The sequence below is a fragment of the Hyaena hyaena genome, unplaced genomic scaffold (genome assembly GCF_003009895.1).
Source record: "Hyaena hyaena isolate Hyena2069 unplaced genomic scaffold, ASM300989v1 scaffold_104, whole genome shotgun sequence".
In the NCBI taxonomy this organism is placed as follows: Eukaryota; Metazoa; Chordata; class Mammalia; order Carnivora; family Hyaenidae; genus Hyaena; species Hyaena hyaena.
This window is the reverse complement of record NW_024080736.1, coordinates 3,690,397-3,715,843: the sequence shown is the minus strand read 5'-3', so window position 1 is coordinate 3,715,843 and position 25,447 is coordinate 3,690,397. Positions and strand designations below refer to the sequence as shown.

Here is a 25,447-nt window from a genome sequence, read left to right as displayed (position 1 = left end):
CATTAAAAAGAAAAACTGACTGGAAAGAAACGTTTAAAAATCAAGCTACAGGATATACGTGAGGATTCTAAGTCCTAATAAAGCCACGTGAACAGAAATAAGTTATTGTCAAAATTAGCACTTTTCAAGAGTGTTATTACTTTTGTTTTTATCATTCTCCCCCAAATCCCCAACTTGCTCTTTTGGCAGAGTAGAGACACTACCTTGCCCAGGGCGAGGCTCTCCCCAAAGTTCAGAGAAAGACTCCTGTCTGGGAGTCCCATTAGGGACTTCCCCAGGGAACAACTTATTCATGCTATAATGGCTCTCATTAGACCTCCTGGAAGACAGAGACCCAAGGGTTGGGAAGTGGGTTGCATTTCCTCAGGGACGTGAGAATGACAAGATTATTTCACCTAGGACCTCACAATGTTGAGTCTGGAATGGTAAGGGGACAGTGAACAGAGCTGATTGGAAGAGCAAGGAGACCTAAGTAGTCAGGGATGGATGAGACCAAGTTATTTTCCAGCTCTTGCCTGATGGCTCATTTCCAAGACCCAGGAAACTGGTTCTCAACTGGTGTGGCACCTCCCTCCCCGAGGGTGTGCTGCAGCATCCTGACTGATGTAGACCATCCCCATTTTTGCCATGTGTCACGTGATGGAAAGCTGGGCTGCACAGATCTTCTGATATAGTGTAGATCAGGGTACAACCTGTTGCCGATAAGAGGCAAAGAGTAGTGTCGGGCTATTGCCAGAGAAGGACCATGTGTTTATGACACTTGAAATAAGTATGTTCTCATGAGAATGTGAAAGACCGTGATCATCATGGTGACTCTTAATGTTCAAACAGTAACAAGATGGGAAGGGTGACTGAGGGGCTGTGGGTGCAAACGTGTACCTTCAAGTCTCCAAAGTCTGCGTTCATATTGTGCCTCACACACAAAAACACCCTTAGGGAATCGAGGGTAGCTTGTATACATAGCATTCTGGGTAGGGTGGACCCCTTTGTGCATTCAAGAAACATAAAGGCATGTTCTACACAGAGGGCTGGCTGTATCACAAAGCAGGCTAAAGTCTCTCTAATCTAGAAAAAACTCTAAAAGCGGCAAAGTCCTTCAAATGTTCAGGACAGTTTTGAGCTCCATTTGGCCACAAGATGCTTTTTGGAGTCAGGTGGGCTGCCGCGTGTGTAAATATCACGTGCACCTGTGTCTACCACTGTCTTCGGTAAAGAGTGCCCCACCCCCACCTGCCACCATCTCTGTGATTTTCATGCTAGCAAGTTGGAATGACTCAGCCTGAGACACTGTTCTGCCAGTAGTGGCCTTGATGATAAAGTCTTCTCAAGGTCTGATGACCACTGCGTCTGCTCCCTGAAGGAGGGACATGTGGGATTACAGAATTGCTTCGTGATTACTCTCCATCTGGCTGTGGAATGGCCTCTGGGTGAAACTTTGAGCTGCAAGCTACTGAAATGGCAAACATGACAAGTTTTCTGACACCTGCTAGGTATTTCTTGTAATGCAAATTAATCCCTGTGTGTTGTGGAAATCACTCTTGTGGGTGGTGACACATTTTCATACTTTTGGGGACAGGTGCAAGTGCGTAAGATGTTCTCTGGGATGGAGTTCTGTGTGGTGGGCAGTGGGTGAGGAAGTGGTATGTGGCCAGAAAATGTTGGATTTTTAAATTGTGAACACTAAAGGGTAGTATGTAGTAGCACACTAAGACTACCCTCCACTGGGTATTCCTCAAGTAGAGTTTGGCTACAATAAATTTCTCCTCCATCCTTTATTTGAATTCATGTTCCCCTTTTAGCTGAGAGGCGCATCTGAGGAACATGAAAGATTTGGCCATCAAATGGAGATCATCTACAGAAGTACCTCCTACTCAAAATAATATGTCACACAATGTGGGAATTAATTGACAAGTATCATTTGCAACTACCATGTCTTCAACCCCATGCCAGGCACCATGAAGGCATTTAAAGACAGGAAGCTTGCAGTGGGAGAGATGAGACTATAATCTCATGAAATGCAAAACAACATTTAATTAAGTGGTAAATCGGGTGGAACCAATTCTAAATTCCAAAGGAATGCACAGAAAAAGATGTGAAGTCAAGGCAGGGTTCGTGAGGTTTCTGGAACCTGAAGGATGAGTAGTGACTGGCTTAGGCTGGAGGCAACACAGGAGCCAAAGTATGGATGGAGTAATGAGTAGGGCATGATTCTCAGACAGCAGGGTAAGGGGCCAGTGCAGAGAGTGGGGGAGGAGGGGAAGAAAAAAAGCTGGATGGCAGGGTGATATCAGATTATGGTGGGGGGGAGGTGGGCCCTGAGATGCAATCAAAGAATTGAGAGTCAATGTGATAGAAAATGGGGTCCAACTGAAGGTTTCTGAGTAGAAAAATGCTTACTTAACATGGTATTTAAGATGAGCATGTATGTTTCTCTCCAAGCGGGAAAATGGAGCATCCTGAAAATTTGCCAGTGAAATGATCTTTTCATAGTTTCAATGGCTTTTTTTTTTTTTACAAAAGAAATGCATGCCCAAAATGGACATATAAAGAGAAGCCCAAGAAAGAAAATTTAAAACATTAAAAGCCCCATTAACCTTGAACTTAAAACTACAAGTAGCTTGGTCTGTATTCTTTAAGACTCCCTTTTAATAACTGTGATGGATTTCCACCAAAATCCCTTCTTGAGTGATAAGGTGAAGCTCGGACATGGCCACCCACTCTGAACAGAAAGCTTCCATCTCCCCTGCCACTAGGTGTGGCCTCCGGAGGAAAGTCTCACCCACCGAGTGGGAGTGAAAGTGACGTGTGCATTCTGCCTCAGTGTCTGGCCTGGCACTTCAGTTAGAAAGGCAACAACTTTGAAAGTCATGTGTTGAAGACAACAACCCAACTGTTATCAGCCTGAGTCTCTCAAAGTCTTGGTGGAGGAGAGCTGCCTGCCTATCTGGTTCTTCCAGCCTGAACTGTCACAGGTGCAAGAACTAAACTGTCTTCATTCACTCATCATATTTTTGGTCCTTTTGTTACAGCAGCTGACATTGCTCTAACACACATTGATGTCTCTGTACAAGTATGATTAAAAAAATGGAATTGTGGGGCGCCTGGGTTGGTTAGTCGGTTAAGCGTCCAACTTTCGCTTAGGTCATGATCTCACGGTTCGTGGGTTCGAGCCCCGCGTCGGGCTCTGTGCTGACTGCCAGCGCAGAGCCTGGAGCCTGTTTCAGAGTCTGTGACTCCCTCTCTCTCTGACCCTCCCCTACTCATGCTGTCTCTCTCCTAGAAATAAATAAAACATTTAAAAAAAAAATGGAATTGTACCATACATACTATTTCACTTAACAATACATTGCATCAACAGATACCTTTTAACAATTTTTCAATCTTATTTTGAAAACATCAAATCTATAGAGCTGTTGAAAGAATAGTACAAATGACAGCCATTACTCTTTAGCTTTTTCAATTTGCGCTCTGTGCTCTCTTGTGCCCACTCTCATGTGAGTATGCACGCACTTTCTCTCTCTATATATATTTTTTCTGATGAATTTCAAAGTCACTAGTCTTCATGATAGTTCACCCCTAAATACTTAAACATCCATCTCTTAGCAAAATATTCTCCTGCAAAGCCACAGTACCATCTATCTTACCTAAAAAAATGTAATAGTTCCATGACATTGTCTAATATGTAGAGCATATGAAGATTGCCCCCAAAATGTCTTTCCAGCTGTTTGTTTTGATCTATGATCCAACCAGGGTATTTATATTGCATGTAGTTTTTATGTCCCTTTCCTGTTTGTTTTTCTGCCATTTTTGCTTTTTCATGTTCTTTACTGTTTTTTTCCCTGGGATTTTGTTTTTTAATACAGTTTATTGTCAAGTTGGTTTCCATATAACACCCAGTGCTCATCTCAATAAGTGCCCTCCTCGGTACCCATCACCCACTTTCCCCTCTCCCCCACCCCCATCAACACTCAGTTTGTTCTCAGTATTTAAGAGTCTCTCATGGTTTGCCTCCCTCCTTAACTATTTTCTCCCTTCCCCTCCCCCATGGCCTTCTGTTAAGTTTCTCCTGATCCACATATGAGTGAAAACATATGGTATCTGTCTTTCTCTGCCTGACTTATTTCACTTAGCATAATACCCTCGAGTTCCATCCTCATTGCTACAAAAGGCCAGGTTTCATTCTTTCTCATTGCCATGTAGTATTCCATTGTGTAGATAAACCACATCTTCTTGATCCATTCGTCAGTTGATGGACATTTAGGCTCTTTCCATGATTTGGTTATTGTTGAAAGTACTGCTATGAACATTGGGTACCTGTGCTCCTATGCATCAGCACTCCTGTATCCCTTGGGGAAATTCCTAGCAGTGTTATTGCTTGGTCCTAGGGTAGTTCTATTGCTAATTTTTTGAGGAACCTCCACACTGTTTTTCAGAGTGGCTGCACCAGTTTGCATTCCCACCAACAGTGTAAGAAGGTGACTATTTCACCACATCCTCGCCAGCCTCTATAGTCTCCTGATTTGTTCGTTTAGCCACTCTGACTGGAGTGAGGTGGTATCTCAGTGTGGTTTGTATTTCCCTGATGATGAGTGACATTGAGCATCGTTTTATGTGTCTGTTGGCCATCTGGATGTCCTCTTTGGAGAAGTGTCTGTTCATGTCTTCTGCCCATTTCTTCACTGGAGTTTGGTGAGTTCCATATAGATTGTGGATACTAGCTCTTTATCCGATATGTCATTTGCAACTATCTTTTCCCATTCCATCAGTTTCCTATTAGTTCTGTTGATTGTTTCTTTTGCAGTGCAGAAGCTTTTTATCTTGATGAGGTCCCAATAGTTCATTTTTGCTTTTGATTCCCTTGCCTTTGGAGATATGTTGAGTAAGAAATTGCTGCGGCTGAGGTCAAGGAGGTTGTTTCCTGCTTTCTCCTCTAGGGTTTTGATGGTTTCTTGTTTCACGTTTACGTCCTTTATCCATTTTGAGTTTATTTTTGTGTATGGTGTAAGAAAAGTGGTCTAGTTTCATTCTTCTGCATGTTGGTGTCCAGTTCCCCCAGCACCATCTGTTAAAGAGGCTGTCTTTTTTCCATTGGATACTCCTTCCCGCTTTGTCAAAGATTAATTGGCCTGTTTTTTACTGTTTTGAAGAGTCTCAGCCTCATAGAAGTTCTTATGTTCTGAATTTGATTGTTTCCTCATAATAAAATTCAGGGTAACCATTTTGGGTATACATATTCTATAGGTGTGTGGTGTCCTTCTTCACAACATCACACATCAGCACCTAACAATGCTGTTTGGTAATGCTGTTTGATCTCTAGGGTAAGGTGGGGACTGCCAGATTTCTTCAATGTAAAGTTACATTTTCCTACATTTTCCTCCATTGTAATTAGTAGGGAATCTATGGATGAGTCTTTGACACTGAATAGCCTATTCATAAACAGCATTTTACCCAATGGTTTCAGCGTCTCTTGATGTACTTTTCCTGAATTGATAATCATTTTGGAGTAGTAGCAAAATCATTATTTTTCTAGATCTAATTTCTTCTGCAGTTAATAGCTGGCATTCTTCTCTACTGACGAACATTCCCCCCCTTTCTCTTTTATTTATGTACGTATTTAGTTTATCTATTATCATTGCAGACTCAAACATATATTTTATTCGATTTCCTCATCATATTCTTTCATGCTCAAATTGTACCAAAAATGGTGAGTGGGAGTCCACTGAAGTTGACTTTTGACATGAGTCTTTGAGCACTTCTTTGCTTTCTGGTACAATAAAAACATCATAGCTTTACCTTGTATTTTATGTGTCTCAGACCTGGAATCCAAGAAATCCTGGTTCCTTTTAGTTAAAATGGTAGTTAGGAATTAATATGTACATGCTGGGCATGTTCATTGCTACTGGAGTGACCCTGCTCTTAAGTCTTTTCAATAGAGTTCACTAGAAATATGTATTTAGGGGCGCCTGAGTGGCTCAGTCAGTTGAGTGTCTGACTTCGGCTCAGGTGATGATCTTATGGTTCGGGGATTTGAGCCCTGTATTGGGCCCTGTGCTGACAGCTCAGAGCCTGGATCTGCTTCAGATTCTGTGTCTCCCTCTCTCTCTGCCACTATTCTGCTCATGCTTGTGCTCTGTCTCTCTCAAAAATAAACAAACTTAAAAAATATGTATATAAAAATATCATGAGTTCACAGCAATTTTAATTTCTAATTAAAATTTAACACTATATGGAGCTTTCCCTTCCTTTAAAAAGTTTTATATTTATATTTTACATTTAGCGTCCTTATTCCTTAATTATATTAGTATTTTTATTCATGTTTTGCTCCATAATAAACATGAAATAATACAGAATTACAAATACAAATATTACTATAAGAATAAAGCCATTAAGTAAAGCTCATTCTTTCTTGGTAGTTTTCTTTGTTTATTAATCTTTGTTTACAATTTCTTTTTTTAAGTTTTTATTTATTTTAGTAATCTCTACACCCATCATGGGGCTCAAACTCATAACCTGAAGATCAAGAGTCACATGCTCTACTGACTGAGCCAGCCAGGCACCCCAGTTCTCTTTGAATAGAATATACTTCTTACTGAATCGATCATAATTCTTTTTGTTGATCACGTACTTTGCTTCCAGCTTTTTGCTATAATAAATAGTGTTATGATGAATATTCTTCTAGATTTATGCACATCTTTAGTTATTTCCTTAAGTTTCCTGAAGTGGGAATTTATATTAGTAGATTAAAAGCATCACAAAGACTTAGAATTTTTTGTTCCCAAATTGTCCTCCAGAAATATTGGTATCAACTTACATTTGTAGATTATGTGAAAATGGTAGTTTCTATATAACTTTTCCAACTATTATCTTTTTTTGAAAAGTCATTTTGGGAGATTGTAATTTTGACTTGTAACTCATATGTAATTTTAATTATTACACAGGCTCGTTTATGTCAGCTATTTAGAATGTATATTCCACCTATTTCTAAAACGGGTCTGAAATAACTTAAGAGTTGAACTCAAAACCATTTTTAAAAAATGAAACAAGAAAAGGCAGAAACTACTTTATGGGAAAAATACTCAGAATAGTGGCTGCCTCTGAGGGAGAGGGGTGGGGATTGGCTAGAAAGGGCTGTAAGGAGAACTCATGGGGTGATGAAAACTTGATGGGGATTTGGGTTACAGGGTACATGCATTTGTCAAAATCCATTAAATATTACTCTTAAAATTTGTACAATTCACTGTAGGTAATTTCTACCTCTAAAGTAAAAACTGGAAAAAAATATGAACAATCAAAACCACGAAAGCCATAAACAGGTATTCAGTGCTAGTTAATGATGTACGTGCTGAAGTATTTTGGGGGCAGAGTACTGATCAAGTTGCAAGTCTGCAACTTGCTTTGAAATGCATCAAAACATGGGTGCCTGGGCGACTCAGTGGGTTAAGCATCTTGGGGCACCTGGGTGGCTCAGTCAGTTAAGCATCCAACTTCGGCTCAGGTCATGATCTCACAGTTCGTGGGTTTGAGCCCCGTATTGGGTTCTGTGCTGACAGCTCAGAGCCTGGAGCCTGTTTCAGATTCTGTCTCCTTCTCTCTCCGACCCTCCCCTGCTCACGCTGTTTCTCTTTCTCTCTCTCTCTCTCAGAAATAAATAGAACATTAAAAAAAAAAAAGCATCCAACTTTGGCTCAGGTCATGATCTCATGGTTTGTGAGTTCAAGCCCCATGTCGGGCTCTTTGCTGACAGCTCGGAGCCTAGAGCCTGCTTCAGATTCGGTGTCTCCCTCTCTCTGCTCCGCCCTGTCTCATGCTCTGTCTCTCTCTCAAAAACAAATATTTAAAAAAATTAAAATGAAATGCACCAATACATAAGGTGGGTCTGTGGATGAATAGATAGATATGTAATAAATAAATATAGCAAAATGTCAACAAGTGTAGAATCTAGGTGGTGGGTATATACATATGGACATTCACTGTACAATTCTGTCAGGTTTTCTCTATGTTTTGAAGCCCTCTCTATGTTTTCTCCACTGGGGGGAAATGGGGCAGAAATATAGATAGATATTGTCATCAGGCTGCTGGGATAAACTAGGTACTTTGTGGGACCACTGCCAGTTTCTTTTTATACTTCATAATAAATACTTCATTATATTTAAAATGTTTCCTTCATGATATCATCTGGTAACAATGAGAGATCAATGATCAATACAGGGAAGTCAATGTAGGATAAATTTTAAAAGGATTTAAATTTCAAATTTAAGATTTAAAATTAATTTAAATTGAAATCTTAAATTTAAGATTTAAAATTAATTAAATTAAATTTTAAATCTAAGATTTAAATTAAATTTTAAATCTTAAATTTATCTTCTAAATTTAAAAGATATGTCTCATCTTATACTTGGTGATTGAGGATGAACATAACTTTATACTAACAGGGATACCCCATGGAAGAGACACATATGTTGGGATATGTGAATGACAAGCAAAACAAAGACTTGGCTCTTACAAGCTTACAGTCTAGGTAGGAAGGTAGATCATTTAATCAAATAATATTTAATGTAAAATTACAAGTCCTAAATTAAAAAAAAAAAAAGAAATCATATGGAAAGCCATAGAAGTTAGGGCTAGCCATAGAAGACAGAAGGGTCCAAATCTAGTTGGGGGAGGAGACAGTTGGGAGAAACCTCCCTGAGGAAGTGACCTGGGCTGACACCTGAGGCATGGTGGGAAGGCAGGGTGTGTGTTGTCAGAGGGAACAGCATGTACAAAGTCTCCTTAGCAGGAGGTGGCCTGGCACGTCTGAAGACCCAGAGCCAGGGAGGATGGACTTGGGGTGGTATAGAGGCCCAGACCCTGCAGGCCCTTATTGTCTCCGTGTGGTTCCCATTCTGAAAGTCACAGAAGGCTGTGGAAGGGGTTTAAGGGGGCCAGGGACATGATCTGAGTTCCACTCATCACTATCACTCCATGCGGTACGGAAAGTAGGATTTAGGGGAAGGAGTAGAAGTGTGAAGACGGGTAGGAGGTGTCCACAGTAACCTAAGTAGGCAATAGAAGAAAAGTACACGCAGATTAAAAAGCTATTGGAGGAGGGGCGCCTGGGTGGCTCAGTCAGTTAAGTATCCAGCTCTCGATTTCGGCTCAGGTCATGATCTCATAGTCGGTGAGATTGCCACTATTTTGGGCTCTGTGTGCCCACAGCATGGAGCCTGCTTGGGATTCTCTCTCTCCCTCTCTTTCTCTGCCCCTCCCCTGCTCATGCTCATTCTCCCTCTCTCAAAAGTAAATAAACATTAAAGAAAAAAAGCTATCGGGGAAGTAAAATGGCATTGGCTTGGTGATTGAATTGAATATGAGGGTCAGGAAGAGAGAAAGTGCCAGACTTGGATGATGCCGCACAAAAGGAATCGTGAGGCCAGGCTGGGAACTGTAGCGTTGGCTTGTTGAGACCTCCAAGTAGACATATTGAGTAAACAGTTGAATATTCAGACCTGGAGTTAACGAGTGAGTTTGGGGTTAGATATGCAGATCTGGAGGTCTTTGGCAGTTAGCATCTTGCCTTTGGCAGTTAACATCTTGATGAGGTGACCTAAGGAGAATTTACAGAGCCGGGCTTCTTGGGGGGGTGGGTTGTGAACTTAGATGGGGAAAAAAATTATCTTTATTTCCACTAACCCCCAACTGAAAGCTAAGCTTGGCTTTCATTTTTGAACACGGGCAACGAACCACGATGGTTTTGGCAGTACCTGTGACTTTGTCGCCAACAGAAATCACAGATATTTTCACATTTCATTAAATTTGTTGCAGATATCTCAAAATATCCTTTACGCCCATCACTTGTTATTTAATGTGTTAATAAAGAAGCACATACATTACTGAATCACAGATTTCTAAAAATATTTTGATGACTATTTCGATAAAAGTGGCTTCCTTTGAAAGCCTATCTATTACTATTTTATGCGTTTGAAAATATTCTGAGAAGAGGATCTAAGAGAGTTCACCATAGTGCCCACGAGGTCTGTGATACAGAATTGGGATAAGGGATAAGCCCCCAGGTACGGAGTGGGAAGAGAGCTCAAGCCTCGAGGAAGCCCGGGACTCAGGGCCTGGGCGGCGGGGGAGGAACCGTCTCTGGAGACTCGGGAGGAAACCTGGAGGAGGAGGCGGCTTTGCAGGAGCTCAGGGGCGCAGTGCTTCGAGGGGGACTGAGGGAGGGGCCCCGAGGAAGCCGCTGGGAGGACCGATGCGGCAAGGAGGACCTGCCCCATTCATAGACATGGAAGTCGTCTGACAAAGTGCCATTTCGGTGCAATGAGGGAGCATGACAGCCAGATTGGAGTGGGTTGAGGAGGGAGTGGGAGGTGGGGAAACGGAATCAGTCAGTGTAAATAATTTTTTTGAGAATTCTGTCTGTGAAGAGGAAGACATAAGTGGAGGGACAGGATCAAGGAAGAGCTGTTCCCTGTTTTTTGTGGGAGACCACGGATCCTGATTAGGTGCTGATAGAAGGTTCTGGATCAGCTGGAGGTGCAGGCAGGACAAGGGAGCTGGACGGATAAGGGTCTGTGGGCAGCAAGGAGATGGGATCTTGAGAAGAGGTTGGTGCACGAGGGAGGGGATGGGTGGGCAGGGCAGCAACGAACGAGCTGGGGAAACCTCTGTCTGAGGACCACTAAGGTGTGGGGTAGAAGGGAGGAGGGATTGAAGACTGGGCAAAGGGAGAGAGGACTGAAGTGAGAGAGAGAAAGTTGAGCATCACTGAGGGGTTCCAGGAGATTGGTGGCTGTGCCCTTTCAGTAAGACCATTTCTCAAATTTGAATACAGCAGTCCCCAGGGACCTGGATATGGACCCAGAGACCGTGGAAGGCTGAGACTTGGCCAGAGAGGCAAGAAAAAAACACAAAGGCCAAGGGGATTATTAAGAGGATGAAGCACAGAATCTAGGCTGCTTAGGAAGGGAAAGCCAAAAAGGGGGGTGAGCACGAGAGGGGAAAGGGCCAATGGACCAAAGGTTCCCAAGAGGTGGGAGAGACACCATAGTAAAAGCAGATGAGCAGGAGAGCTGGAAGGCTGGTGTCATCAATGGATTTTGGAGATGGAGACCTTCTGGTGGACGGCGCAGCCTGGGATGTGCCGTTGGCTGGAGGAGGTGGTAGTAGAAGGGAATGGGGGGCATTTAAGACACATCAGGAACTGAGAAGCCACGGTGTGGCCGGGTGGGTGCCAAAGTCGTCCAGGATTGCAGCAGGAGATCGGGGGATGGGAGGACAGAGACCAAGCCACTGCCACGGTCTTCATTGAGTAAGAGTGGCCTGGAGACAAGAAGGATGATGTAGGGGGGGTGGGGGGAGAGGATGATGGAATGAAACAGCACAAGCCTTAGTGCACCCGTGTTTCCATCAAAGCCTGGGGAGCAGCGGTCTGGGAGCAGAACCGGGAGCAAGAAGAGCACCCTCCTGTGTCCTGATCCTAAGGAAAGGGTGCGGGAGTATGGGTACGACGGGTGTCCTCCAGGGAGGGGAGCTCTGAAGAGAGCGCTGATGTACGTTTCCTGTGCCGCAGGGAGACGGGGTGCTCACTCTTTCCCCAATGTGCCCATCTCTCTTTGATTTCGGCTCTTCTTTCCACCTGTGATGGTGCCCTGCCTCAGTTCCCCACCCCCCCTCCCAGTTCCCCAAATCCTGTGGTGCCTTAAGATCCAGATGAAAATCTGCATCCTTTAGGAAGCTTTTTCAGGTTTCCCTTTGCCTTCTTATTACACTCATCAGATACTGTCTTGAACTGCAGGCATTAGTGTAACAACTTAATTTCGCCCACACCGTGAACTACCCAGGGGCGGGGGCATGGCTTAGTTATTACCGTGTGCCCATAGCGTCTAACACCGCTTCCTGGACACAAAGTGGTTTATAATTCCTTAATGAGTAAAGTGGTATAAAAGCAAAACAAAGAAGGTTTCAGGATGGGATGCTGTATGTTCTAAATCATGTTTCACGCAGGTACGCCCCTGCATAATATCTTGCAACTGAAAAAATTCAGAAGTTTGATAGCTGAATTTTAATTGGTTTTTAACAAGTTTTTTCTGTTGTTTTGTTTTAAAAATTAATGAGGGCCATTTTTTTTAAAGTAAGGAATTTTAATAAAATGTAGTAAACCAAAATACATAGTGCTGCATAAAATGGGCAAAAAGCTACTTTGTTATAATCTTCTCTCATGCAATTTCGGAGCTGCTGAGTCCAATTAACACCAGGAACCCTGTGGGTCAGAGGCCACCAACTCTCGGCATCCACAATTTCACTGAACTGGGATAACATTTGGTGTTTGTATCACCCGGCCACACGGCAGAATCGCCCTAGTGGAAGGATTGACTCTAGGCTGTCTTGCTTATCTATTAAAAAAGGCAGGACAACATTCTGGAAGCAGCTGCAATTTGAACTGACAGTTGCCCCGTTTTACTGCCATGGCCTATTTTTAAATTACCTAGTGGAACTCAGACAAAGCACAGAAATGAAGGAGAAATGAAGCACTCCTGGCTTTGCCCAAGATACAGTTATTCTTTGTTTGCTCCATTAATGCCGTTGAAGACCTCCGGCACCCTGGTTTGCCCACAGAAGGGCGTGCACGCCAATGTATTCCAATGAATCTATAACCTAATCATAAAAGAAATATCGAGTTTAGTCTGGTGACTTAACTGGTGGAACATGAAATCACATCTTTGTAACAATATGACTTCTGTTATAAAGTACAACTGAGTCCCAGGCCAACTTTGGGCTGTTTTGAGTTTCCTCTGTCCACGGAGAGCCTTCAACCCAGCCCTTCTTATGTCCCCATGTTCTTGCCTATCTGTGACAAAAGGAATTTACCCAGAACTTTGAAGAAGCCATCTGTCCATTTGCAGAAGGGTATGCCCAGAAAGGGTATGCTCTCTTTCACTGGTCACTCTCTGGTAATCACCAGTGTGGAGGTTTCCCAGTGGTTGATTGGAATGCACTCTTCTTCAAGCCCAGACTGGCCACTGCACATTGGCAGCCTCACTAAACTCCTTGCCTCTCTCTCAGTGATTGCAAGCAAGGTCAGGGAGCTTTCACCACTCCACTCCAAGTAACAGCATCTCCTATTTTCTCTCATCCAGCATGAGGATTCCTATTTGGGCTATTATGGCTATATCCCTATGACTTCAACATGTGCGCATTCCTAAACCATTCTTGTAACCGTCAGCCATCAGCCATCCCTTGATGGCTGGGCATTGGATATATGACAGTAAACGGCACCTGCTCTTGAGTGGCCTCCAGCCTAAGGGAGGAGAGATAAGAAGAGGTACCCCAAGGCGGACGTGAGCCCAGTGGGTGCTATGGGACTACAGAGGAAAGACAACAGCAAAGTCACCTGACTCCCAGGAGAAGCTCTAGAAAGTTCACAGAAGAGGTGCCCTCAGGGCTGAGGGGCAGGCTATCAAGGGCCTTGAGTACCTTGCTAACGTGTTTGAACTTGATCCCAAAGACAGTGGAGATCCACTAAAGAATTTTTTTTAATGTTTTATTTATTTTGAAGAGAGAAATAGAGACAGCATGAGCAGGGGAGGGTCAGAGGGAGAGGGAGACACAGAATCCAAAGACAGTCTCCAGGCTCTGAGCTAGCTGTCAGCACAGAGCCTGATGCAGGGCTCAAACCCATGAACCGTGAGATCATGACCTGAGCTGAAGTCGGAGGCTTAACTGACTGAACCACCCAGGCGCCCCTCCACTAAAGAAATTTTAACAGAGGAGTGACATGATCCAATTTGCTTCTAGAGGGATAACTCTTACTAATGTCTGGAAGACTGGCTGGAAAGAGTGAGCTGAAGGCAAAATATCCAGGAAATGACACCGACAATTTCTAGGCAAACAAACAAACAAAGACGGCCCTGCAGAGGGGAGTGCTGATGGACAGATTTCCGAGAAAGAAGACAAGATACTCTGGCTTTGGTGTGTGATTACTGTGAAGTGTGAGAAAGAGCAGCAGAAGGAACCCAAGATAATTTCTGGAATTCTGGCTTGGGCAGAATTAATTCAGGAAGAGGGACCATTTTGAGGGAACCAGATGACGCAGGCAGCATCTTGAGTCTGAGGTGCTTGTGGGACATGCCATGGGGAAAAGATCAACAGCTAAAATGGAAAACAAATTCAGTTGAGAATTCCCACAGATCTGCACTTGTCAAACTGTGAGCTCTACATTCCCTGTCCACGACGTACGTTTGGAGCTTGAGATGTCGTGCGCAGAGCTGCATTATTACTCAGGTGCGCCTTGAGGGCGCAGAATCGGAGCTACAGTCAAGACGGTGGCTAGGACAGACGCCATACCAGGCGCTAACGATGACTCCCAGCCTCCCAGGGTGGGGCCTTTTGGCAGTTAGAACTGATGTGTGTGTGTGTGTGTGTGTGTGTGTGTATGATCTGCTTCAGCCACACGCTGGCCCAGAGCCAGAAAGAAGGGAGGCCCGGCCCTCAAGGAATCTGACAATGGACAAGCAGAAGTTAGGGAAAATTAGAAGGGTGAGTCATGGAGCACGTATGCCACGTGCTGAGCCCTGGCTGCTTTCATGACACTGGTAAGGGCGTCGGTAGGTCGACATTGACAGATTAATGGGAGAATAACTCCCCAAGAGCCGTTTGAAAGAGGAGAAGCTGAAGGTTTCACAGGCAGGGCAGGCTGAATAAGAAGGTAATGAAAGGAAGCATGCAAATATAGCGAGGTCATAGAAAACACCTAACGCAAACTGAGCCAGACTTCTTGGACAGCTGCACTGTCATCCAGAGAGTTAATGTTTGCAAAGAGCCACAGTATGTAAAGCACTGTATTATGGATTATACTTCCTGGCCCATGGGCTCTTGCCTTGTTTTGTTTTTTTTGAACTTGACCACAGTCTGGAGCAGCACTGTCACATAGAACTTTCTGCAGTGGTGGAAATGTCCTATATCTGCATGGTCCAAAATGGCAGCCATAGGACCCATGTGACTGCTGAGCATGTGAAATGTGGCTAGCGCATCTAAGGAACTGAATATAAAATTTTCTTTTGATTAACTTAAAGTTAAAGGTTAAATAGCCACACATGGCTAGTGGCCACCTTATTAGATGACACGTTTCTAGACTTTCACTGTTCTCATGTTTGGATGGACATTCTGACTTTTTAAGCCACTGCAGGTTACTTGAAGGGGTTTTGTTTTTAAATTTTTTTTAATGTTTTATTTATTTCTAGGAGAGAGAGAGAGAGACAGCGTGAGCAGGGGAGGGTCAGAGAGAGAGGGAGTCACAGACTGAAACAGCCTCCAGGCTCTGAGCTGGCAGTCAGCACAGAGCCCGACGCGGGTCCCGAACCCACGAACCGCGAGATCATGACCCAAGCGAAAGTCGGACACTTAACCGACTAAGCCACCCAGGCGCCCCGAAGGGGCTTTGTTTTTAATTTTAGCCTCCAAAGTTTGTGTGGGTCATTATGGACAAAACAATTAAGATGCTTATGTTGGGTAATTGCCTTCACACCTGAGGGTACCGTGCTTTCTGGGAGGTTCAGGTGATCTCGCTGGTCAACACCCCACTGAGCCAGGCCTAGAGAAGAGCCAGTTGCTGCTGGTATCAGGTTTCCTGCCTCGTTCCAATGTAACATTGGGTCCTCGTGACCTGGAATCTAAATATTTAGTTGGTGGTTGCTGATGGTAAAGGACAATAATCTTGTTCCTATTAGCAAAGCAAACAGTACTCTCGAAAAACTGAGAGCTGGGTGGTCTCCACCTTCTTTGCTGACAAAATAAATGCAGTGATGACCCATCCTAAGTCCTTGAGGTTTGTGCATTTGGACCAGTGTCCCTTCCAGCAAGGATAGAAGATGAGAAATGCTCACAATGTCCCTTTTCATAGAAGGTTGCCACCCGCGAAGTCCTGGGCTTATCATTTTCATCATTGTCTCTGGGGAAATCAGGGCTCCTGTTTGAGAAGGCTACATAACCTCCCAATCACAGCAGGGAATGATCCAGGCAATGTGTCCCCCTCGAGGCCAGCAGCTGTCCTGGGGACACTGTTTCCTGCTCGTACCGAGAGACTGCTTTGCTTTTTAGTCTGCTGCTCATTCAGTTCTTTCTTGACTCTGTGGAGCTGTTATTTATTCTGCTTAAATAGTTAACAAGGTTGCATGTAACTTTGAAAAGGGTCTAAAATTAAGTTGCCACATTAGGGTGGCTTTTAGTAATGTAGCCTAGGATTGGGCCGAGGCAAAAGAATGTATTCTAGAATTCTCAGAACCCAATACCTATTGGAGCACCGTTTGTAAGAACAGCTGGACACCAAGGCGATTTATAATGTAATCAAATGTTAGTCTGAACCCAAGAGTCTCACTTGTTCTTGTGTTGATCCCACAAGATAAGCATTAATAGTAAGTACCTCCGTGATGGGAAATTGAAGTGCTTAGTGGTTTGTCTGAATTCACACTGTAATGAGGGACAGAGATGGCCCTTGACAATAAGTGTTCTTTCTACTATGCCACACCATTAACTAAAATGTATTTAGGAGGTACCACTTTAAAGAACATCTCAGCACAAGCTGGATGGTTATTGCTTTACCTTGGATTTAGATGTAACACAACCTCTGCCCAAGGCACAGTTAAAGTCACTGGTCGTGGTGAGGCAATTGTGCGGAATGGTGTGGCCACCACATTTGGAGATCTGCCCCCTGCTAGGCAGGTGTCTGAAAATGATGGCTTGATACTGAATCTGTTACTTGATGGTAAATGTCTCACTTATTAACCAGGTTCATCAGAATTGTGACTGTCTGAGGCTGGGCCAAGGGAGGAACGAATGATAGAAGTTGCAACACAAGCGTCAAAATATGGTGGTGGCGCGCTTCACATATTGACTGTGTGGTGGAAAACTTCCTGTGGATTAAGCAGTCCACTTTCCTACCACCAGCTCAGTCAGAACAAATTTTCCTTCAGAAATCAGAGGCAAAGCGTTCCTTGGAGTTTTCAGCCACAGGTGTCTTCGGGGAATGTTTACCCGTGGAGGAGGGCTTTGGTCGGGTTTACATCTACCTGTGGCGCTGTATCTTTCTCCTGGTCTTTTCTCTTTGGCCAATGATCATTTGCAACTCTAATCATCTGATGTCTGATCCACCGAGCTCTGGAATGTTCTTATATCCTTCTCCAGGAGACCTCCCTGGCACTGAGGGCCCTGGAGAAAGGGGTTTGGTAAGTTCTGTCTGCCCTCAGGATTCAAGATACAGCAGGGCAGGCTCAGACCATGAAGGTTTAAGAACAGCCAGATTTTCATAGAAATTTGGGTAGAAGTCCAAACTTGGGAGGAGAATGCTCCAAACCAACCCATGATCCTGGGGGTTGAAGAGTTCTGGATATGGTTTGTCTCATGAGGGATCTCTGGCTTCACTTGTACCAAGCAAAAGTGAAAGGATTCAACTGGGGGTGGAGTCACCATTAGGAGCACACAAGTCATATGACTGTTGGGTGATGCTTTCAGTGACATTTTTGCTCCCCTGCCCTTCCTGTGCTTTTGTATCCGGGGGCAAATTCTCCAGTATCCCCCAAAGAATACCCGTAATATAGACAGCAAAGCAGGGGTGAGTTTCACTGTGGAAAATTTTGATTTTGTCATTCTTCTTGGTAGAGAAGATGTGACCTTGAAGGCACTTGTATAACCAAGGCCCAAACCCTTGGGATATCACTAGCTGGAAAAAACACGTGAGGGTACTTAAGTAATGTTGTTTTGGGTTTTCTGGCAGATTGAGGTACAGTGACATAGTGCAACATGAAAAATACTGTTCTTATTCTTTAGAAATTGCCAGCTTTATGAATTTTACCACATATTTTCATCCTCATTTCATAATTACTTTTATATTTATAACCATATCCTTTATTAGATGTGGTCTAAGCATTTTGCCATGATTTAAAGAATGAATAATTTTTTATAGCATAAAGAAGAAAACTACAGAAATCTGCCACCAGCCTGTCCCCCAAACAAAGTTTATGGAGAGGAGCATAAAACTGCTAGTCTTAGAATACCCAAATGTGTGAGCACTGCCATACGAAATGGCGACGGCCATGCACGTGAGGTTTTGCATGAAAACAGAAGAACCCAGCTGCCCGTTTCTTTACCAATCTAGGAAGATTGCTGCATGCTACCATTCGACTTAAATTGCATTTTTTCCTATCAGTCCTTGAGTTTTGTTTCTAAGAGCAAAAACCGTGAGAATTTATCTTAATGCATTTAAAAATGTGTTGTTTGAGCTAACTAGATTTAATTTTTGGATTAATCTCACTCCCTAAATTCAATCAGCAGCAGGCATTATATTTAGTCTTTGACTAACAGGGAGCAATCCAGGTGATGTGTTCTTCTTGATGCTGCCAATATTAGAAGATAGTCTCTCTCACCTTCAGGCTCTAGGTGGAATATTTGTGTGATTTTACGTTCCTTAATAGGGAGTATAGGTCTCACCCAGGGACACATCTACATCCATATACATCAATCATTGATGTTTCTGAGGTATCCTTTGAACATTAAATAACCGCACTGTGAACATCCTAGATTAAGGAAGAAATCCCAACAAGAACTTGATTGATATCAGGTATCCAAGATCTATCTCAGGGATCCACACCGCTGATAGAAAGTGAGAGTCCATCCTCTAGAGTATATTGCAGGCATAAAATATTAAATAAGAATTCATAAAAGGCGTATTACTCATCTTAAATCAATTCGCCATGCTAACAAACGGGTATTGAATGCAGCCTGCGGTATTTGGTGCTTACATAGGATAAGTAAAATTCTTACTCGGATAAGATCTTAAACATGAAATATGGTCGTATAGTTGAGTGGTTCAGAGCACCTTCCCTGGGGTTGGGCTCCCTGGAAAGCAACTCCGACTCCACCACATACTGGCTATGGAGTCTTAGGTCAAATTTCTTGTCTTTTCTAAGGCTCAGTTTCTCATTTGTGAAGTGAGGTAAATATATAGAGATTTATGAGAATCAAATAAGCTAATATGTATCAAATGTTTAGCTCAGTGCTGGAATACTGCAACCACTCAAATGATGGTGATGAGGATGGCAAGTATTATCATTATCTTATCACTATTATATGGATCTTATTCTTTTTCATTATTATCCAGACAGAAATATTTGAACACTTTCTGGTTATGACAGGATGCAGTTATTACTACATTTTAACTCTATTTGAAAGACCAGACTAAGCAATGCAATGAGTTAGACTATAAGTCTATATACAAATAAGATACATCTTTATACCCATATCTCTCTTTGGCTGTGGTTATATGGATGGACCGATCAGGTAGACATAGGTGCAGATGTACAGACAGAGAGAGGATGCTGTGCTTTAGAAGGCCCAGTGCCTCAACTCTTGAAATGAAAGAGTTGTAGCGTTTCTGATTTGGATGGTGCCTCAGAGACCATCTCCATCAGACCCATCAGGAAAGAAGAGCTAGGCCCAAATGGGGTGAAAGGGGGACAGTCACATAGCAGAGGAGTGGCCTGGGCTCCCCTGCCTCTCTCTGCCCTGAACTGTAGGATTCTTTTATTTGTTTGTTTGTTTATGAGAGAGGGTGCGCATGAACATGAGCAGGGGAGGGGCAGAGAGAAAGGGAGACAGATGATCTGAAGCAGGCTCTGTGCTGACAGCAGAGAGCCCGATGTGGGGCTTGAACTTACGACCTGTGAGATCATGACCTGAGCTGATCAGGTCAGTCCAACTGACTGACCCCCCAGGCGCCCTGACTTTCAGGATTCTACACCTCCTTTTGAACTTGGCTTTTTCCTAAGTGACATATGCATGTGTATGCACGTGTGTACACACACACACACACACACACAGCAGCAGCAGCAGCAGCAGCAGCAGCAGGAGAGTTCTAAGTACCTGTTTGGCAGATGACCCACTTGAAAACCTGGGTCTCTCCAAATCTGCCTCTTGCCCCCCAAATCGATCCCGTTTCTTCTCATTTGGGTCTCTTCTGTGTTCTTGTTGTCTCAGACAAGCCTGCAGAATTAAAAACAAAAGGTTTATTTGGCTTAGCTCTGCGACAAACTTTCATGACTTTTTGCTTAATTCCTGTCGTGAGAAACATGAAATACACAATGTCCAGCTTCACGGGCTCATCAGCACATTTACCAAGTGTGAAGACACTCAGCTAGGCGTCAACGACTCTCTTCCCTTGGCCCCAAAATGCCAGGTCAAAAATAGTCAGCACTGCCTTAATAAGTTACAATGACAAACACACTAAGAGGCGTTTTGACAAGTATGTCCCCAACAATTGCCTCCTTAAGTCAGGAAGTACCTGAAAGGCAACATTCACTTCCCCTCTGCTCTCATTCTCTTCAAAGCTCCGTGCATTCCAGCGGGGGCTCTCTGTCCCCCTGGATGATTCCCGATTCTGGGGTCAGACTCTTCCTACCTGAGAGCTTTCGCACACGTCTTTCCTTCTACCTGGAATGCCTTTCACGAGGCGTTCACAGCTCAGCAAATCTGTGGATCTACTAAGATCCAGCTAGAGAGACATCTCTTGTCTTGCCAAGCTTTTCTTCCCCAGGCTGAATTAATTGCTCCTTTATATATACACAGCTGGAATTATGCAATTTTCTTTTTCGCTGTTGTATTTAGTTGCTTTGTTTTGAGCCCATGTCTCCTGCTGATCAGTGAGGACCCCTCAGGGTAACGACCACTTTTTACCTTTAGAATCTCCCCCAGCGTCTAGCATTTAAGGTTAGCTGAGCTGCATTATTGTTTCAGAAGGAAAGATCAGTCTCTGAATGCAAAATAATAAAAATAAAATAACCAACCAAAAAAAATCTCTATTTTTAAAAAAACAAAATTAAGAGAAAAAACTAGTACCAAAATATTTCTTCTCCAGTATCAGGACTGAACAAACCCCAAGGATATCATGTGCTATATGGGGGGTTTCAAGTGATATTTTAAATAGTTTAAAATAGGAATACTTCTTGGAGCATTTCTATAGATCCAGTGCCCAGATTCACCTTTGCGCAGTTAGAGCCAAATTATCCCCTGTCATGGTAAAGAAATGCAATGTAAAGACCTGACAATACTGTTTCTAAACAGGGCCTGACATCTCCCCTTCCTGGCAGGGCTGAGAAAGGAAAGATTCCTTCCACATTTTCCCCCTTTGTTAGAACATGCATCCCCTTCCTTGATGGGGAAGGACGTGCCAGAATTCCACACCACTGGGAAAGCCTAATATCATGCTCCATGGTTAAAAATAGAACTGACCTGATATTAACAAAACATTTACCACTTGGAATTGGGAACAGCAAGTTGGTTACATTGTGCCTCACAATTGCTGGTGAGGCACTGGCCCTGGGGACCCACGCACCATGGCCAGGTGGTTGATGCAGCAAGTGGAATCCTGGATTCCCAGGGCTATGGTTCCACCCTGCCTTATTTGGGAAGGGAGAGCACTCCAAAATGGTTGCTGCTTTTTTTTTGTTTTCTGTCTCACTGTTAATCTTATTTTCAAAAACTATGCTATCTAGATTGCAAGCCCTTTTAATAAATCTTGTGCAGTGTTTGTTTTAATCAATAATTGAAGCAGGAAAACCCCCTGAATACTGGACAGCAACTATAATAAGTGAAACAAACACCGAGTAATAAAAGAAACCAAGGTAAACCTAAAGAGAGTTAGCCAGAGAGTTCAGTGACGTGTAAGTAAATATGGGCCTCTTCTTTTCCATTCCTTTGACAATGACTTCAGATTGGAGCCCGGTTGGGAGGAGCCCTGGCTCCCAGTGCTGTTTCCTGGAGCGGCAGATGTCCGTGTTACCCTAACCGACTGGGATTAAAGGCACAAGAGGCAAATGCTGATAGGCTCAAAGTGCAGGACAGTGTTAGCAAATGCACGCAGGACCAAGGCAGATTTTGTGGGATGAACAGAATTCTTGTGGGTTGAGTGTTTTTTGAAAATTCTCTCCAAGAATGCATGCAACTTAAATATTTCTTTACCAAAAGGGGAGGAGGAGTAGAATGGTTTGCAATGTCAAAAAAACAAATTCTTTTTTTTCTCCCTCTGGTTTCTTAAGCCTCCTCTCACAGAGGAGCCGGAGAACAAACGAGCATCGGGGTAGGTACTTCCTCATTTTTATCTTGATACAGCCCATCAATCTTTCTGTGTAAATCAAGCATTAGTATTAGTTCTCTCAAAGTTATAGCTTTGCTGAGTTGAAGGGACCTAAGGACAGAGAGGCAAGTCCAGACTTCCAGTCCTAGAAATAGTGAGAACCTAGCTGTAACTGCCCCCATGTCCCCCAGGGGCTGGTTTTCTTGTTGTTTGCTTTTTCTCTTTTGTTAATGTTTATTTATTTTTGAGAGAGAGAGAGAGAGAGAGAGAGAGAGAGAGAGAGTGTGTGTGTGTGTGTGCATGTGTGTGTGAGCCAGGGAGGGGTAGAGAGAGGGAGACAGAATGGGAAGCAGGCTCCAGGCTCTGAGCTGTCAGCACAGAGCCCGATGAGGGGCTTCAACTCACGAACTGGGAGATCAGGACCTGAGCTGAAGTCTGACACTTAACTGACTGAGCCACCCAGGCGCCCCTGGTTTTCTTGTTATTTGTAAACGTGAATGATTGTTGTTGTTGTTGTTGATGATGATGGTGTTGTTTACTCTTTGGGGGTCCTGGAGCGCCAAGGGCAGAGTGGGAAACCCGTAGGATGGGGAGGTTGAACAGATTTGTAACTCATGATCACCAGGGGCTCCCCTTCCTCTGGAACTTTAAAAATATTCCCCTTCCAGTTCCACATGTCTGGAGCCAGATTGCTATAAATAAGTTTCTGTTCATGTGACAGAGCTGGCTGAGGGCAGTCTTAAAATGGAAGGCTTCAGGTAACTCCTCATTTCCTCCTTGGGTTGGAGCAGCTTCCTCCTCTGCTTTTCCTCTGGTGTAGCAGCCCCCCAACCCCCCCCCCAGCCCACCCCTGGGACTGCAGGCACGCACAGAGCACAAGTTACCACTGTGGGGGCAGAACGCAGAATGTGCACATGTGCCGTGGGGCATGACGTGGTTTCTGTGACTCACAGTAACTCAATACGGTAAACACGACAGACCCAGGCTCTGAGACTTTCTTGCAACGTGACCTTGGGCAGGCTGACTAACTCCGTTGATTCTTGCTTCCCTCATCCCTACGGGGAGATCCCCTATGCCGCCAGACTGCTGGAGAGCCCGGGGCCCTGCTGGCAGGGTGCTCCGCAGAGCCAGTGGCTTGGGGAGTGTTCAGTGACAGGCACTCGTCACCACCGTTGTCACTGTCATTAGCATTGTCGGGCTTTAATTGTCGTTTCTGATTCCATTTCTTGGTTTACTTCAATTTCTAAAGTCAGCCTTTGCCAAATCAAGTGACTGATTCTGGTCGGGGAAGAAGAAAGGGTCTTTCTGTCCGGGCCTGAGGTTCATCCTTGTTTTTGTGCCCTGGGAGCAGAGGTCTGTTTCCTGAGCCAGCAGTTCGCCCGCCAGACAACTGAGGAAATCCCGCTGTCTGTCAGTCAGGCTGCCTCGGAAACTACTTTTTCTTCAGTGTTAACAGCTTCCTTCCTTCCTTCCTTCCTTCCTTCCTTCCTTCCTTCCTTCCTTCCTTCCTTCCTTCCTTCCTTCCTCCCTCCCTTCCTCCCTCCCTCTCTCATTTTCTTTCTTTCTAAGTGTATTTATTTTGAGAGAGAGCGAGCGAGCATGAGCAGAGAGAAGGGAGAGAGCAAATCCCAAGCAGGCTCTGCACTGTCAGCGCAGAGCCCTAGAATGCAGGGCTCTAACTCATGAACTGTGAGATCATGACCTGAGCCAAAATCGAGTCGGTTGTGTAGCCTACGGAACCACTCAAGACCCCCAAGTGTTAACAACTTCCTGAACCCACAGGGGTGCTCAGTTTCTCCATCAGTCCCTCCTATTTGCCATCCAAGCCACATACCCCAGGACCACTTCCCAGACTCCCAGTTCTGGTCTGGACCACCCCCCATCGCCCCCTCCCCTGCACCACAGTGCACCCCTGCCTCTTGAGCACAGCGGTCCCTGTCAAGGTTATTGTTGCTTGAAGTCTCCAAGCATTTTGAAAAGTGGGAATTGTCACTGCGTCAGTGGGTATGTTTTTGTTGTTCTTAAGATCTAACATTCGGGGATTTAATTATCATTGGGGGGCACTGTTCAAGCTCATTAGTTTTAAGAGGTTAAGAAATCCAAGGTGTAAAAACAATTTGACATGATATTCCCCTCAAAGGAGAATCTTTATCTGTTCTGTCCGTGAAGAGTATAGACACATGTACCCCATGTGTCTCATGTGAAGAGGCGAGCAGAGCAGAGAACCCCCCACCCCAGCTCCTATGGGAGAGGAAGCTGAATTATCTCTACTCCCTCAACCCCCTGAGTAGATGGTCCCCGAGCCCCCGGCACCTGATCTAGTCACCTAGCATATCCTTGAACAAGTTTATATCGTCATGTTGAGTTGTTTGCTCGGCACTTGAAAGATCAGGGTGAATAAATGACTGGAAATGAAACCCATCTGAACACATTTGATAGATTACAGAATATTGTTCTGAAATGCCAAGTGTAATCTTTCTCTCCAGCTTTCAGTAGAAGTTAATGGCTAAATTCTGCCTCAAGTTACATAAACACGTTTGACCAAAAGAAGGAAGGAAAAAAAAAACCCTGTGCAGCATGAACACCCTTGAAAAACTAAGAGCCAAATCCTGAGATGGCATGTAATTATGTACTAGTTACCAGATTCTGAAATAGCATGTAATATGCCAAATAGATGTTTATTTCCTCTTGTTTTCTTCAAAAGGGTCCCACCCAACCACTGAAAGGAGTAGCATCAAAATAACTCGGGGTGGGTTTAACCCACCTCTCCCGTTGCCAATACACAGACCTGTAAAGGCACTGCTAATTTGGTGCATACCAACCCTTAGCATATTTTAGGATGTAGCAGGAATAGTGCATACAGGAGGTTTCTGAGGGCTTCAATTTGAGCCAGTTCATTAAAGGCGAGGGAAGCACAGGAAGGAATCTGTGGCAAATGTATATGATTTAGGAGTCATATCTAGTTATTAGGTCTTACACTATTTGTATACCCTGAACCAGGGAATCCTGGGGGTCCAAGCAGGTGGCTCTGCTGTGAGTGAGAGCTGGGATTTCTTGGGCCAAAAGTTACTGGCCAAGCTCATCGATGACCCAGGGTTTCAGTATCGACCTAACGCAAAGTCTACCTTGATAAATTACCTAGATACACACAGGTCATATATGGACCAAGTTATTGAGGAGTTATTAAGGTCATACAACAGACTCTTAAACCCCTATTTTAAATCCTTTCTGGAACAAGACAAGAGATAGACTAAATAATACAAATAACTTATTACAATTCCCTTCAAAGTAGTGTTGGTGGGATGTGACATCCTTCATTCAACAAGGCTCGGAACA

The 25,447-nt window shown here is 44.0% G+C and overlaps 1 protein-coding gene across 5 annotated transcripts in view; it reads right to left on the bottom strand.

Annotated features, from left to right (window-relative positions):
- MARCHF10 (membrane associated ring-CH-type finger 10) overlaps positions 1–25,447 on the bottom strand; it is an 85,993-nt gene that overhangs the window by 48,227 nt on the left and 12,319 nt on the right. For all 5 annotated transcript variants that reach the window (XM_039235995.1, XM_039235997.1, XM_039235994.1 and 2 more), the window contains exon 5: positions 19,903–20,022. In XM_039235995.1, coding sequence (XP_039091926.1) covers positions 19,903–20,022 — 120 coding nt within the window. The remainder of the gene's footprint in view (positions 1–19,902; positions 20,023–25,447) is intronic.